We start from the raw sequence: 17,437 nt of genomic DNA on the forward strand, positions 1-17,437 counted from the left end.
TCCTCTAACAAAGATTATCTGGATAGACACGCACGCCCATATGGACAGGCACTGCTGTAGCTGTTAGGTGTCCACTTGACCTGCCTGTCTATCTGTGAGAGAGCAGCACAGGCCTCTGCTGCTGAAAGCAAAGGAGGTCAGTATATGCAGCAAAATCACCATGAGTTAATGTCAACACTTTTGAAGTGTCTTTATGTCTGTCCACACCACAGAGTGTTAATTAGATTTTTTTTATATTTAAAATTGAACACTTCTCAACAATAACCAGTGTTCACTTTTCTCAACATTAGTGTGTAGTGCTAGACATCAACTTCCTCATATTGTCAGTTGTTAACAAGTGTTTACTCCATATTTACACTGTATGGTGTAAATAGTTTTTTTAGGTTACATATTACATGTGAAATATGTTATGATTAAATAAAAATGTTGATGATAAGCTTAAAACATTTATTTTAAAATGCACCACAGTAACAAGTGCAAAATGCACATACAGATACATTTAAATCATGTAACTGTTTGTAAGACATTAGATTCCACTTTACATCAAACATCAGGTAAAATGAGAGAGAATGAGTCCTGTAGCTCCTACAGCAGGTGTTGAACTGTCTCTAGCCTGCATGCAAGATTGGCCTCTGGGTCACAGCAGAACTCGTGCTTATAGAAACACAATAGGCCTACACTTAACAGGGGTGCGCCTACGTAAGCCATGCCATGCCATTATGGGCATGTTCGGGTGTCATAAGGGGTGTGGTTATTAGCCACATTTGTTTTTTTTTCTCGGTGCTGTCATCATGACACCATCAACCCACCAACAAGAGGCTTTAAATAAGACCTGTTTCTCATTCTCACTAATGGTTTGGAGTAGGGGTTGGCGATATGGCAAAAATATCATACCATGAATCTTAAATTGAAAAATGAAAAACAGACAATTTAGTCCAAAGAACCTTTCTTAATAGATTTTATTTTAAGTAGTCGCAGTTTTGCCTGCATGTGCAAACAATCAAGGTAACAAGGTATGGTAAACAACAACAGTCTAATTAAGTACACTCTTGCAAAGGTAGTAACAGAAAGTTTTCTACTGTCTTGAACGGTACCATATCTTTTGCAAGATAAAAGGTAACTGCTTCTATTACCTCTTTCTATCACTTGCTTGACTTGTAATACGGAGTGCCTTTGCTAAATGCCTGTGTTAATGTTGACTGTTTTGGTCTTACGCTAGCTACTGCTTCCGCCTGCAGTACCGGCGCCGCCGGGCCCCTCGCTATTTGGCTCTTAGCATATTGTTTGGGATGCTTCCTCTTCAAATGATTGAACAGGTTTGACGTGCGAACCTGTTCTGTGCACATAACATTTGCCTGCACTTCATCAGTTGGGGAAAATCCAAACCAATTCCAGGTGGAGGCCTCAGCCTCCTGAAGATACCAAGCTCACGTTTACGGTGTAACTTCTAGCCAATTAGTGGCCCTTATAGTATTTTTATACTATACCACTATACTATACTACCAGCCCTATTTGGTCATGACCTCCATAATGTCTTGCACTCCCTAGGGCCTCTTCAGACCTTGCATTGAGATCTGGACTATCAGATTGCAAGTGACCAGCTTTAGATCATCTTTAAATACCTTCCCTGATCCCATCTCAGTTTCGTGTTCTGTATGTAAATAAACCCTGTTTTATGAGTGTGCGTGTGCTTTGGACACACACTAACTTATTAGTTATTGATCTCCAACCTGATGTTAGTGAATGAATGAGGCAAAACACTGCCTACATAGCAGCCCCCCTGTTGTGTATGCGGCCTTTAATGCAAATCAGGACTCATTCAGTACGTTTACATGCAAAGATTAATCAAGCTATGCTCTAAAATCATCATCAGCCGTAACAACTGTAATAGCCTACTTATGTTAACCGTCTAATTGTCCATGAATTAGTATTTACTGATTTTAGTATGGCTGAAGAAATCAAATGTTAGCGTTAGCTTGGTGTTCTGATACAGCACTGTATGGGACATGCTAGAACAGTCAATATTAACATCAAATATAGCATTATATGGAAAACAAATCACTTACTCACCAGACAAACTTTCTCATCAGTAAAAGTCAGTTGGTAGTTCTCAGGAAGACTGTCCAAGTAGGGGTATAATAAATGGGTGGGGCTAATAAATTAACATGTGGGGTCATATCCAGGTTCTTAGATTGATTCTCAAGGGAAATTAATTGATCATAGCAGCTTAATTGCCACAAAAAGATGAGCTGTCATACAGCTGGATAGAGTTGGGAGTGAAAAAAAGTTCTATAGCATTCACTATGGCAGTGGAGACGAATCAGTCTGCTTGAGAATGAGCTCCTCTGACCCACAGATGTCTGGTGTAGTGGATGGGATGGATTGTCAATAATGGAGAGCAGTTTTTCCAGTGTCTTCCTGTCCCTCACTGAGACAAATTACTTCAACTCCCTACAGATCACATGTCCAGCCTTCCGGATCAGTTTGTTGATCCTGCTGGTACCCTTTTTGCTGGTACTACTTCCCCAACAAACCACAGCAAAGTACAGGGCACTCGCAACAACAGACTGGTAGAAACACTCTAGTAATACACTGCACACACTGAAAGACCTGAGCTTCTGAAGAAAGTCTAGACAAGCCCTTCTTGCACACAGCATCACTGTTGTCCCTCCAGTCCAGCTTGTTGTTCATGTAGACTTCCAGGTTCTTGTAGCGGTCCACTACTTTCACCTCCAGGCCCTGGATGTTGATGGGCTCCACTGGTGTCCTCCAGAAAGGGCTGAATGGTGTTAAAAGCACTGGAGAAATCAAAGAACATGATCTTCACAGTGCCCTTCCCACCACCCAGGTGAGAGTGAGCCCACTGCAGCAGGTAGATAACAGCATCATCCACACCAACATGAGGCTGATACGCTAACTGAAGGTCCAAGACAGGGGCCACCAGGGGTCTCAGCTGAGCCAGGACGAGTCTCTCTAGGACCTTCAAGACTTGTGATGTCATGGAGACCGAAGAGCCAAGAGACTGAAGTCATTGAGGCTAGATGGGATGGGCTTCTTCAACACCAGTATTTTATTCTTATATAAAAGAATCTAACAGTGAAGTTTGTAATTGTAGTATATGGTCCTCTCGTTTTTCTCTTAGTGTCTCTTTTCTGTTTTTGGGTTTGTGGGAAGTGTACAAAGTTTAAAGGTTAGAAGGTCATTTACCAGTTGATGACTCGTAAAACTACTAGACGTAAGGAGACAAATTGAGAACCATATATAAGGAGACTGTAGGAGCTGAATGGTAGAGGGGATTCGACAATTGGCCGGAAGCTCTCCCAGATTCGACAAGAGTTTGACACTTATCTTTCTTGTAATAAACCTTTTTGAATGCAAGAGAAGACTTGTCAGTGATCACTTTTTTCTTCAGCACATCAATATACAACATAATTAATCCAGATCATAAACAAAATGCAATTATTTCTGTTTTTCTCACAGACTGTGCTGATGCAAAATGTGAAGTAGACAATTTAGTGTAAATGTAAACTTTATATGAAAATATACTTCTTGAATCTTGAATCGAAATGATCAACTTATGTGTGAAGCCCTTTATTGCTTAAGTTTGTGAGAGAAAACATCCGAGTCACTCAACAACTTGTCAGATTTAAAACCTGTTGAGCAGATGTTCTGCAGATTGAGAGTGTCACAGCATCAGTGTGTCTGCGGTTGGGGGGGAAAAAAATGTGGTTTGAAATAAATCAGTTCTAGCCCATCTAAATGGAAGTGCTGAATAAAGTTAAGTTGGTAATAATTATGTATAAACGTGATAAAATAGTCATTAAGAGGAAAAATGTCTGAGAGATTAGGCTCAAAAATGTACTTCGTAGGTTACTCTGTGAAGTTTTCTGAAAGCAATACATTTCATTAATGAATCACTATTAGACATGATAGTTTGGTATATATTTTTAAATCATTTACAAGTTAAGTTCTACGTGTTGCTAATATGTTGCTTTCGTTTTAATTAAACTCATTTGATCCCTAAAAGTAGAATATTTGCTTATATTGTGATTGATGGCACATAATGAGATATGTTAGTGTTAGTAATAGTCGCAGAAGCGGTATTGACGCTGAAGAAGGGACGACATCGGAAGGATGGAGCAGATCACCGAGAGGAGCTGGAGGCAGGCAGTCTAATACAGTATCACCGTAAAAAAGGAGTCAAGGAACGAAGATCATGAGCTGGAGAGAACAGATGTCAGAAAGATGCTTAACTGTGATAGTAAATGTATATTTGAATGTGTCTTGTGAGGGATAACGGTAAGGTTACGTATTACGGCCCCGGATGTATACTGTTCCCCGGAGCAGTATGCGCTGCAGCAGCCCGGGGTGTGTTGAAGTAGTTAGCAGGCTTACGTAAAGGCTTACGCAATAGCGCTGCTGCACGCAGCTCCTGCAGCTTCATGTAGTTAGTTACAGTGCTGGGAGCTTTATGGTCTTAAAGGAGTCAGAGATACAGATCAGGAGCTGAACTCATCCTCTGCCATGTCACCTTTGAAGACTGAGAATCCAGGTAAGGTATTCACATGTGTAATGAATGCTTTACTACAAAGAGAAAAACAGCCACATTCACCTGCTCCTGCTTTATAGCAGCAACACATACAGGCAGCCAACGGCGCATTTGAAAACCCACGTAAAGACAGAGGCGTCTTATGAATAGTTCATATTTCATTTTGCTCGATTACTCGAGTATTAAAGCTGCTGAGGGCTGTGTGTGTGCAGCGGCAGGTCTGACTGTGGAGCTGAGAGATGGGTGACTGTGGTGGCGGAACAAACTGTTCTCTCTGCTCAGCTCAGTTCAGTGTCAGGTTTCAAGTCCACAAAGGTAAACGCGTTAAAGACTGTCGTCATTACTTCGTTATACTTTAAATGTAGAGGGACTGAGTGGCGTGGAGCGCAGTTAAGCCGTCATGAGTGACACCGAGAACCGCTGCTGGCCCCGGAAGAGCAACTGGCAGCAGTGAGATAACAATGGCACTGGCCAGCAGAGAGGAACTACCGTGTCACCATTTAAGTTGCTTTTAAGCTGCTTTTCTCAGTAGTATATAGGTCTGACTTCTGAGCATCAAGTGCTTTTAAATTCTAGACAACATGTTCATTTTTCACAGTCTGTGCACTGGCGTAGCCTTCAACATTTTCTGTGCACAGTTTGTGTTCAAACGTCAAGGTGAGGCAGAGCAGAATAACAGAAACACCCTGAGGCTGTTTTTGCAGGACATCATTTTGCAAAATTCAGCATTAGACTTCAGATTCTTGCCATTGTTGTCATTAGTTTTCTCTGTTTCACAGAATACTCTAGCGAAGTCACAAAAGATATTTTTCTCTGTGCTTATACACTGACTTTATCTGCTCTTATATTATTACAGCATCAAACTGAGCATTCCCTGCACTGGGTTGTTCTTTAATATACTGAACTTCCCATCTCTGGATTGCGGTCATAATTTCACTACTGCAATAATGTAAATTCTCACTCAAATGAATGCACTGTAAAGATATGCCCCTCCCTGTCAGCAGGGCTGACGGTAGCAGAAATCAATAATTTAAGTCACAAGTCTCTGTTAACACTGGAGCCTCTGGAGGGTAGCAGGTTTCAGCTTACTGCTGTTGTGCAGACCAAACTGACACTGAGGTCAGGGTACATCTGTCATTGACGAGTTAAAAACCTACCACTGTGCAATATGTTCATGTTTACTTTGGCTTCTCTGTAAACACAGGAGTCTAGCTGGTTTTCAGTTTACAGTCAGTAGCGGAGGCTCAGGTCTCTCAGTTTATACCAGGGCTTCATATACTGTTAATAGTAGGAAGACGACAGCTTCACTTTCAAAGATATAATTTCATTATTTCCAAATGGTCTTTCATTCAGTGGGACATGGGTCAATTTGAACAACAGCAGTAAGCAAAGTATCAAATGGAACTTAATCCTTATAAAGGAAACACTCTTAAGTTGTAAACAAAGACCTAAGTGAATGTAGCTGGAGTGGAGTTATTAGACCAGCATTAGTAGTTCAATAGGAAGTACTTTTACACATTTCATTATGTTGATTTTGAGACAAAGCAAAAATTATCCTTCCTGACATTAACTACTAACATTCACTAATGTTTGTCTTGATTTAGATAAAAACAACCTGGGTATGAGACTGTGTACATATTAATTTCTTACAGGTGAGGTCCCACCTGTTGACAATGGCAGTGCGAAGGAATGCATCACCACAGGACTGAAAGGACTGGAAACAATAGCTCCTCTTGTCCGCTCCGTAGAAGCAACTCCAGAGCCGATCACTACCACGGTACAAGGCACCATTCCCTCCTGGATCAATGGCAACTTCCTCCGCAATGGCCCAGGGAAGTTTGAGTTTGGAAACACACAGTGAGTTAGAAACCCCTTGTAAAAAACAAATAACCTCCAAATACATGTTATCGAGCCTTAATTCCTGTGTGTCGTGGCAGCTACAACCACTGGTTTGATGGGATGGCCATGCTACACCAGTTCAAGATAGAGAACGGCCAGGTGACGTACAGGAGTCGGTTCCTGGACAGTGATGCCTACAAGAAGAACAGTGAAAGGGACCGCATCATGATGTCAGAATTTGGCACCCTGGCCATGCCTGATCCCTGCAAAAACTTCTTCCAGCGTTTCCTTTCTCGCTTCGAGATGATCGGTGAGTAGGCCAAATAAGGACAGATGAGTTCAAGTATGTGTGTCAAAGGAAGGAGAGGGCTCATGACAAAAAAATGTCCTATTGGTTTTCTGAGGTATTGTGCAAAAATGTTGCTGCATATTGTTTCTGACTGATTTAAATGGACTACAGATTGTTGTGACGCAAGACCGGCTTGGTAATTTGAGAAGGAGCAGAAGAACCAGGACGATTAGGAAAAAAATCTAGATCAGATGGAAGAAAAGAATCGTTTGTTTAGATTCTGTTTTTGTTCAAACTTTAAACCAGAGAGACCAGGGGTGGAGACTTTTAAGCACTCTGTGAATACCACGGTTACATAATGATATATGACTGGGGGGAACCAGAAAGGGGAGACTGTTTTGTTCCCACATGGACTTTTTAAAGTAACTACAAGCTCCAAACCATGTTGCAGAATGTTTTCTTGTAAAGTAGCAAAGCTTAACATTATAGCCTCGCTGTGTTTTTCTTTGTCACAGAACCCACAGACAATGCCAGTGTGAGCTTTGTGAAATACAAAGGTGACTACTATGTCAGCACGGAGACTAATTTCATGCACAAAGTGAACCCAGAGAGCCTAGAAACTATGGAAAAGGTACTGACATGTCACTGTGTAATGGGTGCTAATTTTATGTAACAGGCTGCTACGTGCATAAACATCGTCTTCCCAGTCCTGCAACAGGACGGGACTTACACGTGGATACTTGTCTGCTATGTTTTGCAGGTGGACTGGAGTAAGTTCATTGCCGTAAATGGAGCCACCGCTCACCCACACTACGACCCAGATGGTACCGCATATAACATGGGCAACTCGTATGGGAGCAAAGGTTAGATCTGCATTACTCAGTGGATAACATGCTTTTGTCGTCCCTTTATGATAAAAACAAGTTTTGCGATTTGGTATTTCTTTTGACAACCCCGAGTTAATCAGTGGGTTACGCTAAATAACAGAAGCACTTCTTTGTTTAATTCTGTCCAGTTTAACAGCACCAGCAACTACATCCTTTCTGTCACTGTCATGAAGCTTTAAGATTTAGAGCAAGACTGTAGTATTTGAATGTGTTCAATTTCACTAGTGTACCAATTTAACTGACAAATGAGTGTATCATCTCAGATCAAATGTCTATAAAAGACACATTACCACCCTAATTGTTCCAGGTGCCCTCTACAACATCATTAGAGTACCTCCAGAGAAGACTGACACCAAAGACACACTGCAAGGAGCCAAAGTCCTCTGTTCTATTGTGCCTGCAAACAAGTCTCATCCCTCGTACTACCACAGCTTCGGTAAGACAGCACTCCTGGGTGTCACTCGTTAAGTATTGTGTGCCTCTGTCATTAGCTGTCCTCAGCTATACTGTAAAGCTCAAAAATACCTTGTCGCTTCTTCCAGCCATGTCTGAGAACTATGTGGTGTTCATCGAGCAGCCGATTAAGATGGACCTGCTGAAGATAGTCACGTGCAAGCTGAGGGGGAAGGCTCTGAGCGAAGGAATCTACTGGGATCCCAAACAGGAGACGATTTTCCATCTCGTCAACAAGCATACAGGCGAGGTGAGATGAGACGCGACTGCCTTGGTGGGAAAAGAAAGAGGAAAGCGAGAAGTGCATGAGAGAAATGCGTCACTCTAGCTTATCTTGTTAACTGCTGTGGTTCACCACAGGTCAGCCCAGCGAAGTACCACACCAAAGCCATCTCCACCTTCCATCAGATCAACGCCTTTGAGGAGGATGGATTCTTGATGCTTGATATGTGCTGCTCGGACGACGGTCAAGCCATCAACAACTACCTCATCCAGAACCTACGAGCATCTGGGGACGCTCTGGATGAGGTCAGGATCCAGTTATGTGCACACACTAACTCTCCTTTTGCAGTTACTAAAGGGAAAAGCCATCTCAGATACTGTTACCCATTGATGAGTGGGGTAACCAATGGTAACATCCATTCACATTGGCTAAGTGATTTGGGAAGAATAATAGACTATATTCATTGGTGTTGTTGCCTTTCATGTGGCATTTTTTCAGTGCCTTTCCATCCACTTACTTAAAAACAGGAGATAACACTGTATTAATACAGCAGGAGAGGTTGAATCCCGTAAAACACTGCAATGCTCCTGCACTGTGCCTCCCTCAGGTGTACAACACCTTGTGTCGGACTTTCCCTCGCCGCTTTGTCCTGCCCCTACACGTGACCAACGAAACCCCAACAGGAGAGAACCTGAACACTCGACCCTCCAGTACAGCATCATGTGTCAAAGTCAGCAATGATAAGGTGAGCTGCATTTGTACATAGTGACCTCTCCAGTGTGAACACTTAAATTGGATGCATTGCTGTGAAATGGGTCCTGACTTGACCAGAGACTGTATAAAGTTGGATGATGGAACAGTTTCTTTAAAGTGAAGCCAAAGCATGTAGAGCTCCCTCTGGTGGCTGGCTACAGTATGGGTGATGGGACTTGGGCCAAACTAAAATACAAAAGTACAAAAGTGGAAGTGTGACTGGGTCACCAATAATGCAACACCATGGGGCTTCACTCTCAAACTGTACTGCGCAGACTCCAAAATTTGCAAGATGGTGCCGTCCATATCCCTGGGAAATTGGTGTCAGTTTGACCAATGGGAGGAAGTGGGGATGCGTAGTTCATTATTATATACAGTCTGTGGTCTTTACATCCCAAAGAATGCAGTACAAAACCGGTTATAGTAGACCGTGTAATTAATCTTATCTTATTCTTTATTCTTCTTATAATCTATATCAACCTCATCAAGACCGAAGAAGTATGAGGGTACACTATTTGAGTAGATGTGGTAATGCATAAAAACAATTCATTGAAAGTGAAAAAAATCCCAAGTTCTAAATCATATCTACTTCCATAACATGCTTTGACTACTCTGTACAGGTTTTTGGTCAACATTTTTTGTTTTTAAATGTACATCATAAATAAATTGACATTGACTCTAGTCAGTTAGAAAGTAGTGGAGCAAATTGTGCTATATTTGCCTACTGGCATGACAGAAAGTAAAAGTAGCAAACTGAACTGAATCATTCAAACAAAAACTTGTGGTTAAAAAAAATGGTAAACTTATATCTAATTATAGATTATTAAATGCAATGAAGTTACTACCAACTATCTTAAATACAGGATTATTACATACATTTATAAAGGATTTATTTTGATAGGTATATGTATGCAGGTTGTAACTGGGTAGACAGGACATGTATAAACAATGCAAAAATGTATTAAAACTGAAACAGACAGAAAACTGGTAAAACATAACCAGTTTTACAAAGTTAAAGAATTAAGATCCATAAGATCCAGGTCATGAAACCAGTATAGGTCTGTGAACTGATAGGCCTCTGATCTTTTCTTTCTTTACAGGTGTTCTGTCAGCATGAGGATCTTCATGGAGATGACCTCCACGAGTACGGAGGCCTGGAGTTCCCTCAGATCAACTATGGCCGTTCCAACACGCGTCCGTACCGTTACTTCTATGGCTGCGGCTTCAGACACCTGGTTGGAGACTCTCTGCTCAAAATGGACCTCAAGGACAAGACGCTCAAGGTTGGTTTATGTTCACTACCTGTCAGAAAATTACAGCCACAACATTGACCACTGAGAGCATTAGTAAATGCATCTTGAGACCATTTAGTGCTCTGCTGGGAAACATTTGGACCTGGTATTCATGTGGTTGTTAATCAGACATGTACCACCCACGTACACCAGATCAGACCAGACCCCCCCACCCTATAGCAATGACACACCTTGATGGCAGCAGCCATCCCCAGCAGGATGCAGCCTGAATGATCTATAGGACCTAAAGGCCCCCACTAACAACATTCTGTTGCCAGACACCACAGGACATGTTCAGAAGGCCCATGTCCATTCTCTGATCAGCCACAACTGTTCTGGAGGCAAAACAATATAAGGAAGGTGGTCATAAAGTTATGCCTGATCAGTGTTGTTAGTATTTGTGTTTGGATTTAATCTATCTATCTATCTATCTATCTATCTATCTATCTATCTATCTATCTATCTATCTATCTATCTATCTATCTATCTATCTATCTATCTATCACGTGCGTAGTCTAGATACACTTAAAATTTCTTTAACAGTTAACTGACTTGACATAATAATAATAATAATAATAATAATAATAATAATAATAATAATAATAATAATAATAATAAAGGTCAAACACTAAAAACTAGAGATGTGTGACTGTGATAAACCACAGGTCTGGTACCAGAAGGGTTTCTACCCATCAGAGCCAGTGTTTGTGCCATCCCCTGATGCCGTGGAGGAGGACGACGGTGTCATCCTCTCTGTGGTTCTAACCCCCTCCCAGGTAAGGCTGGCGTTGTGCATGAGTATTCCAAAAAAAGGTTGCACATGATCTGCAATTGCATAATTCATGTTACCTGCATATAATGCAGTTTTGTGCTCTGACATTCGTGGTGTCAGGGAGTTTTGGTTTGTCCACTTGGACACAGTAGCATGTAAATCACATGGGTTGTTTTAAAGTTAGAAATTCCTCAGTAGTGATTCTTCTTCTGGTATGGGGGCGGATTAATAATTTTGTGTTCGTTGTATTATTATAACAGGAGAAATTCCCACACATTTCAGTTTGGAGTACAGTACATGCCAGTGTCTCACGATTATTCTTTGTCATTGGGCATGAGTAGTAGGAGAGCCCACATACCAGAACTGACTTGATTTCTTAGAGGAGAGGTGGAACTAGTCATTTTAGAGATCCTTCACTGTATTGTTGAGTGTCTTTATAGTTAGAAGCTCTAACCTCAGAGCTGCAGTTGTGTATATTTTCAAACCACGATGTGTGTTGATCCACATGACACTGTGTCGATAGTTCACGTTGTTGTTAAAGGTTTCAGGGTTGCTTCAGCCTTAGTTCGCATCAGGCTGCAGGGATGAAAGTCAACCTGAGCTTGATTTAGTTTCTCTTCCAATTCTGTTATCGTCTGCACACATAATCTGTCATAAATATTCATGAGAGCATGGAGCAGAATCATAAATATTCATTGATGAATTTACACAAAATTAACTTTCATAGTTTGAAGATTCAAATTGTAAACAGACAGCGTAGAAGCTGAATGGTAGAAAGCCCTTTTTTTCTGGCCGTGTTCGTGGTGTCAGTAATTGGAAATTCCAAATGCACCTTTGGATTTTTGGGTAATGGGGACTTAAGAGTGAAAACATTCTTTTTTTTCCAAGCTAAAATAAAACGATGTGTGTATAGTAGTAGTTGCATGACATGGCTTGTTGGGACTATGGAGAACTGTGCAATATTTCCACATTACACGGTGTGTATAGTTTTCCTAAATCATTTACCTACAGTACCTACCTTCCTTTTTGTCTTTCTCTACTTTGCCAAACGCAAGGACTTTATTAATAACCTTCACTTTAAAATGTAAGCATCTCTTCACCACACAGGTCCTGATTGGTTTCCTGTGAACTGTTTCAGCTTCGGCACAGCATTTTTAATTTAAATGCATTTGTATTGATATGATTGTGGTAATAAGCTATAAGTAGTTTTTCATGGTGTGAACCAAACCTTTTCTCTTCAGGATAAAGGGACATTCCTCCTGGTTTTAGATGGTAAGACATTCGAAGAGCTGGGGAAAGCCTATGTGCCTGTTAACATGGCTTATGGTTTCCATGGTACCTTCAATGCCTCTGCGTGAACCAGTTTCTGCCAAAACTAAAGTGTTTGTGATACTGAAGACTGAGCATTGAGTATGAAGAATGCTAAATTCAGTGTTAAGCTTCTAACCACTATATTCCTGATGGTACTGAGTTACTGCTGAGTAATGTAGCAATTCTCAAATGTATTCATATTATTCTTATTAATTACATTTTGTTTGCATGAACTTCAAACTGACACCTGAACTCGCCTGAGCCAGGAGACAACTCCTTACGTTATATACTGTTGTTTACATCAAACATGTAATCTTCTGACTGCAGAATGTTTCATCTGCCAAGTCACCCAAGTGCCAAACTGACTTTTTTTTTAAACACACTCTGTCGTATTCTTTTTTTTTTTTTTTAATCTTTTGCACTCAAACAATATTTTTTCTACAGATGAAATGACATTTATATGTGACCTTTTTCATTAAATTGCACCTCTGTGGAAAAAGCTGTTGTTTGTTCATCATTTACATGCAGAGCCTGTGCCAAGATAAAGTCCAGAAATGTGTTCACATTCAAAAGCAGCTGGTTCGTATTCTGGGAATATCTCATGAAACATTTTGTTGCAACAAAAAGTTGTGCAAAGAAAGTTTTCAGGCACAAATCCTCTTAATTTATTTTTTATTTTATACCCAATTCAAGGGGTTTTGTGACACTTTTTGGGCTTCTCTGCACTCCTTTCATTCTCTCATTTGTCATTTGTGAGTTAAATTTAAATTGGTTTTAACTTTTGGTTTTACTTGTTACTTTACAAATGAAGGTACTTAAAAACAAATAATAATAAAAGAGAAATATATATTCATAGTAATTTAAACAGCAATAATTAGTAATTTACAAAACTATTAATTAACCAAGAAAAACATAAAACTAATAATGAATGGCCAGGGACAACATTTTTCTTCATTCTTTACTCACAGATTCTTTCCTCTGATTTATACTTTGATTTAAACTACATATTAAACATTTATATGTAATCAACATTATAGTTATTGTATTTTTACAACGTTTTTTTTTTTTTTTAAATTGAATTCATAAATAATAAGACTGATTTATTTTTTATTTACCATGGGATGCCCTCTTACCGCATGCACTTCACAAATATATAAATCAAACACAATCATTAGCAAACTGTATTTCTATGATTAAGGTACAGGAGACCCCATCAGGAGAGAATTAAATCCTTAGAATTACTGCATCACTGACCAGATGACAGTGGTTGCTATTTTTAAATAACTGATCCTAAGTCCAGTGCAGTGGGTGGGTTATTAAGGAAAAAGCAAACATGAAAACATAAAAACCGTCAGAAAAATAATTGCAAAATCATGTGCCTAACGTGACTGAGGTGTTTTATCTACCGTAAGAGAGCTACTAATCATCCACTAGAGGTCAGCATGTAGCGGCATTAAAGTGCCTTCAGTGTTTATGTGAATCTGACACACACTCACTACCTGACCAGGTTTAATTCATTTTTTGGGAAAATAGAGAAATAACACAGAATAGAGAAGCTGCTTTTTAAAGTGTGTTGTATGTAACTGTGCAACAATACGACCTTGGGCTTTGTGAGCTGCTACAGTACAGTGTGAGCATCTGGCACACTCTCTATTGTTGCCGTTGTGAAGAGCAGCTCTCTTTCTGCTTTCAGCTTGTGAATCTTAACGGATGCACTTTTTGGCTCAAACAACTCTCTCCACGAAGGGTTGAGGCAGGGGCAACGTCTCTGGAGGAGGCGGGCTCAACACGGGCACACCGGCTATAAGAGGGATCAGACCTGTGACCCCCTGACAATGGGACAGTCTGTAACTGCCAGCCCACCCCGCCACTTCAAAAACCACTGGAAGCAATGGAGGAGCCTGGCATTGAACCTCACACAGGTTATTTCCAAATCTGAGACCTTAACACCTGCATTTGCAGAAAACTTTAGACAGTGAGTAAAGCAGAAAAAAAGGAGAAAAAAATTAGGAGAAAGACGGCAAAGAAAGGTGGTTGAAAAAAGGAAATAAAAAAGATCTGACGCTGATTTAAATCAGAACAATGGATTAAAGCCGAATAACTGCAGCTTGAGTTTTTAAGGCTGCGTGTGTGGCCAGAGAACAGATGCACATTTCCATAGAGAAGTGAACAAAAGGGAAAAGAAAAAAACTTTCTGTGTGTGTGTGTGTGTTCCTGACAGCTGGCTGAAGCAACAGGAATCAAAGGAACACTCCGAATGTTACAATCTTTTCCAGTTTTTTAAATTTTCTTGGATGTTTTTGGAGTTCAGGAAATGAATTATTGATGGTTACGACCAGGACTGCAGATGGTAGTATGTCTGAAAATCTGAAAGAATTTCACCGACAGAAAGAAATTTCCTGTAACTTGTGTTCTGATTACAGATGAATGCGTTCGTAGACTAGGAAACTCTTTAAAGCCACAGGAACGTGCGCAGGTAGGCCAATCAAAATAATTACAGTGGTAAATCAGAGAATTGATCCACTTCAACTCTCTGAATCCAGCAGTTGCTTCTTTTAATTTATTCTAGAAAGGGAAGTGCTGACAGATATCTTCCCTGCAGAAAATCGGTAGGCAAACACACCCCCGTTACTGTCAGTTCAAAACAGACGGCTGGTTATTCAACATGCAACTTGAGTACATAGAAAATAACAGCAACTGTGATTCCTTTTCCAGCTCAGTTTGCTCACCTGCAGTTTAAACATTTACAGAACGCCTTTCAACACACATTTTAAGGCAGAGATCATGATTTATTTTATTTTAGCATTGTCTGACGGTGCTAAAGAGTACAGAGGGATAACATGGACAGAAGCTGCCAGAAGAATCTCAGGTCAGGATTGGTGATTTTCTAGCAGGATAGCAGTTTGTGATCAGCTGTGGCATAAGAAGCACAACATTTATTTTTAGCTTGTTTCTTGTCGGTGATATGAATAACTCAAAAAGCAGCTGCCTTTTGTTTGAATGTTTGAAGCCAGACACTGCTGAGAGAAACGCTGCCATCATCAAAAATAATGAATTATACTTTATTATCTGAGTCTTATTCTTGACCTAAAGTCTAAGAAGGTGTAGGAGGAGTATTACAATATCCCAGCAGTCCTATACTGTACTCTGCTGTAAGAGACTGATAAATTGTCACAAATTTCTGTTTTTTTTTGTTTGTTTTTTTTGTTTTTTTACTATTTGTTTGCACTCACTTGAAGTCTATAATTCTCTTTTTAGCTCTGGTTTGTTTTCCACACTTTTATCTCTGTACTGTTTGGAGTTGAAGAAGAAGAAGAGTGTAAGAGCTTTTTGGGCACTGCTTGGACAAGTCCTGTTTGTAGTGATGTACAGCTGGTTACAACATCAGTGGTATTAGCGCTACATCATCTAGCACCATTCAGAAACTGATAAATATACATGTATATATTTAATATACATTAATATATGTAACAACGATACGCCAAGAAAAAACAGCTAACTGCATGAAATGTGGGCCCGCACACCAACACTAGTGTTCTTCTGATACACTGTTGCTCAGGTTACATATTATAAATGTAACTGCTCAAGTAATGACAGAAGTTTGCAATAAAACTAAAAGTCAAAAATGTTTAAAAAAAAAAGAAAAAGAAAAAGAACGATGAGGCCAGAGTTGATGTGCAAAAGTTCAAAAGTTTTTAATAAATGCTGGGACAGCTCACATGTGCAAGAAGACGGAGGGAGGGAGTCAGGACATGTCGGTGAGGCTGAGGGTGCACGGCCACACGGCCCTGACGAGAGGTCTAATGAGTGAAAGTGGGTCCAAAATCCACATGTGCACGCGATAGTCTAAATATAAAACACATTTCATTTATAGTGTGGAGAAGCACACAGACGGTATGTGATGCTGAAAGTACCTCGTCATTTAACCAGTGGTAGGCTCTCATAGATGGAAACAGAAAAAAAGTCTATGTCACATATTTGTTTTGTTTTTTTCTGCAAAATAAGACATGTTGTACTCAGATTTAACATAGATCAGTGTTTCCTTTGACGACAGTGTTAGATCACTGGAACTGGAATCATAATGGATTCACTGTCCACCTTATAAAGTATAGTATGTAAATAATGAAATGAATGATTGCTGAATTTGTGCGCGTCATCTGATCTTTGGTGTTATGCGTGCCACATCATTATAGTCCAGGTAACAGTGATGGCACCAGCAAAGGTTGAATTTAACTGAATTTAATTAAAAATGATAATCAAGCTAATGCATCATGTGAGTAAGGATTTATTTCACTTCCAGTGAGACGGCGGACTTGCTCTCACCCAGTTTCGTGTTAATCTGACTTAACTATTAACTGTCCAGTGAAGAGTCCTGTGCCTTTCTGTCTCTCATCTGGCTGTAAGTCATACATCTTATTCTCAAAACGTTGGTTGTCCTTTTAAACTCCAGCTCCGATTTTAGATGGCAAGAGAGAAATAGGCAATTATAGAAACCATTCCAAAGCGAGAAGCCTTACTGACCCTGAGAACAAAAATACTGAGATTTTTTTTTTCTCTGTGAGAAAATAAAAGAAACTACATTTCCTGACAGATTTATTTTGAGATCAACAGCATGCTAGCGACTGTGCAGTGTGTCGTAAATCTGCTCCAGCATGCGCACCCTTTCAAGTAACACCAGCCTACTAAAACAGAGTTAAGTTTTTCACTCCTGTTTCTCTTTTGTGCGCTGCATTCTCCTGATAATCATGCACATGTGAGGAATCCTATTTCCTATTTCCACTCTTGTCTAGTCTGTTTTCAGTTAGTTCATTACCTCGGTGAATATGCTGTGTACGTGAGCATTTTCTGAGTAGTTTCTTTAGAAAGAGCATCATTTGACCTCTGCGTACGGTGTATGATATGTCAGCATGCCCCCCCACCCCCCTGCCAACCCCCCACACCCCCCACCCCACCCACCATGCGCTTACACCCGCATCGATAGCACAAATCCACACACTGAGTTCCCGCTGCAGTCTTTTCAATACATCCAGCCTGATTCATGTTAACCCATAAAACATGTCTGACATATT

General features: G+C 40.2%; 1 protein-coding gene across 1 annotated transcript; it reads left to right on the forward strand.

The window, feature by feature from the left end:
- The first annotated feature begins 4,387 nt into the window (after nucleotides 1-4,387).
- On the forward strand, nucleotides 4,388-12,869 carry LOC125021675 (carotenoid-cleaving dioxygenase, mitochondrial-like). The gene is made up of 12 exons (XM_047607805.1): nucleotides 4,388-4,552; nucleotides 6,202-6,406; nucleotides 6,487-6,698; nucleotides 7,193-7,308; nucleotides 7,438-7,540; nucleotides 7,872-8,000; nucleotides 8,107-8,267; nucleotides 8,378-8,545; nucleotides 8,848-8,985; nucleotides 10,094-10,276; nucleotides 10,951-11,061; nucleotides 12,299-12,869. The coding sequence occupies exons 1-12, from the start codon at nucleotides 4,525-4,527 to the stop codon at nucleotides 12,413-12,415; spliced, it is 1,671 nt and encodes a 556-aa protein (XP_047463761.1). The 5' UTR covers nucleotides 4,388-4,524; the 3' UTR covers nucleotides 12,416-12,869.
- Nucleotides 12,870-17,437: the final 4,568 nt, after the last annotated feature.

Source organism: Mugil cephalus, chromosome 15, assembly GCF_022458985.1.
Source record: "Mugil cephalus isolate CIBA_MC_2020 chromosome 15, CIBA_Mcephalus_1.1, whole genome shotgun sequence".
NCBI classification, from domain to species: Eukaryota; Metazoa; Chordata; class Actinopteri; order Mugiliformes; family Mugilidae; genus Mugil; species Mugil cephalus.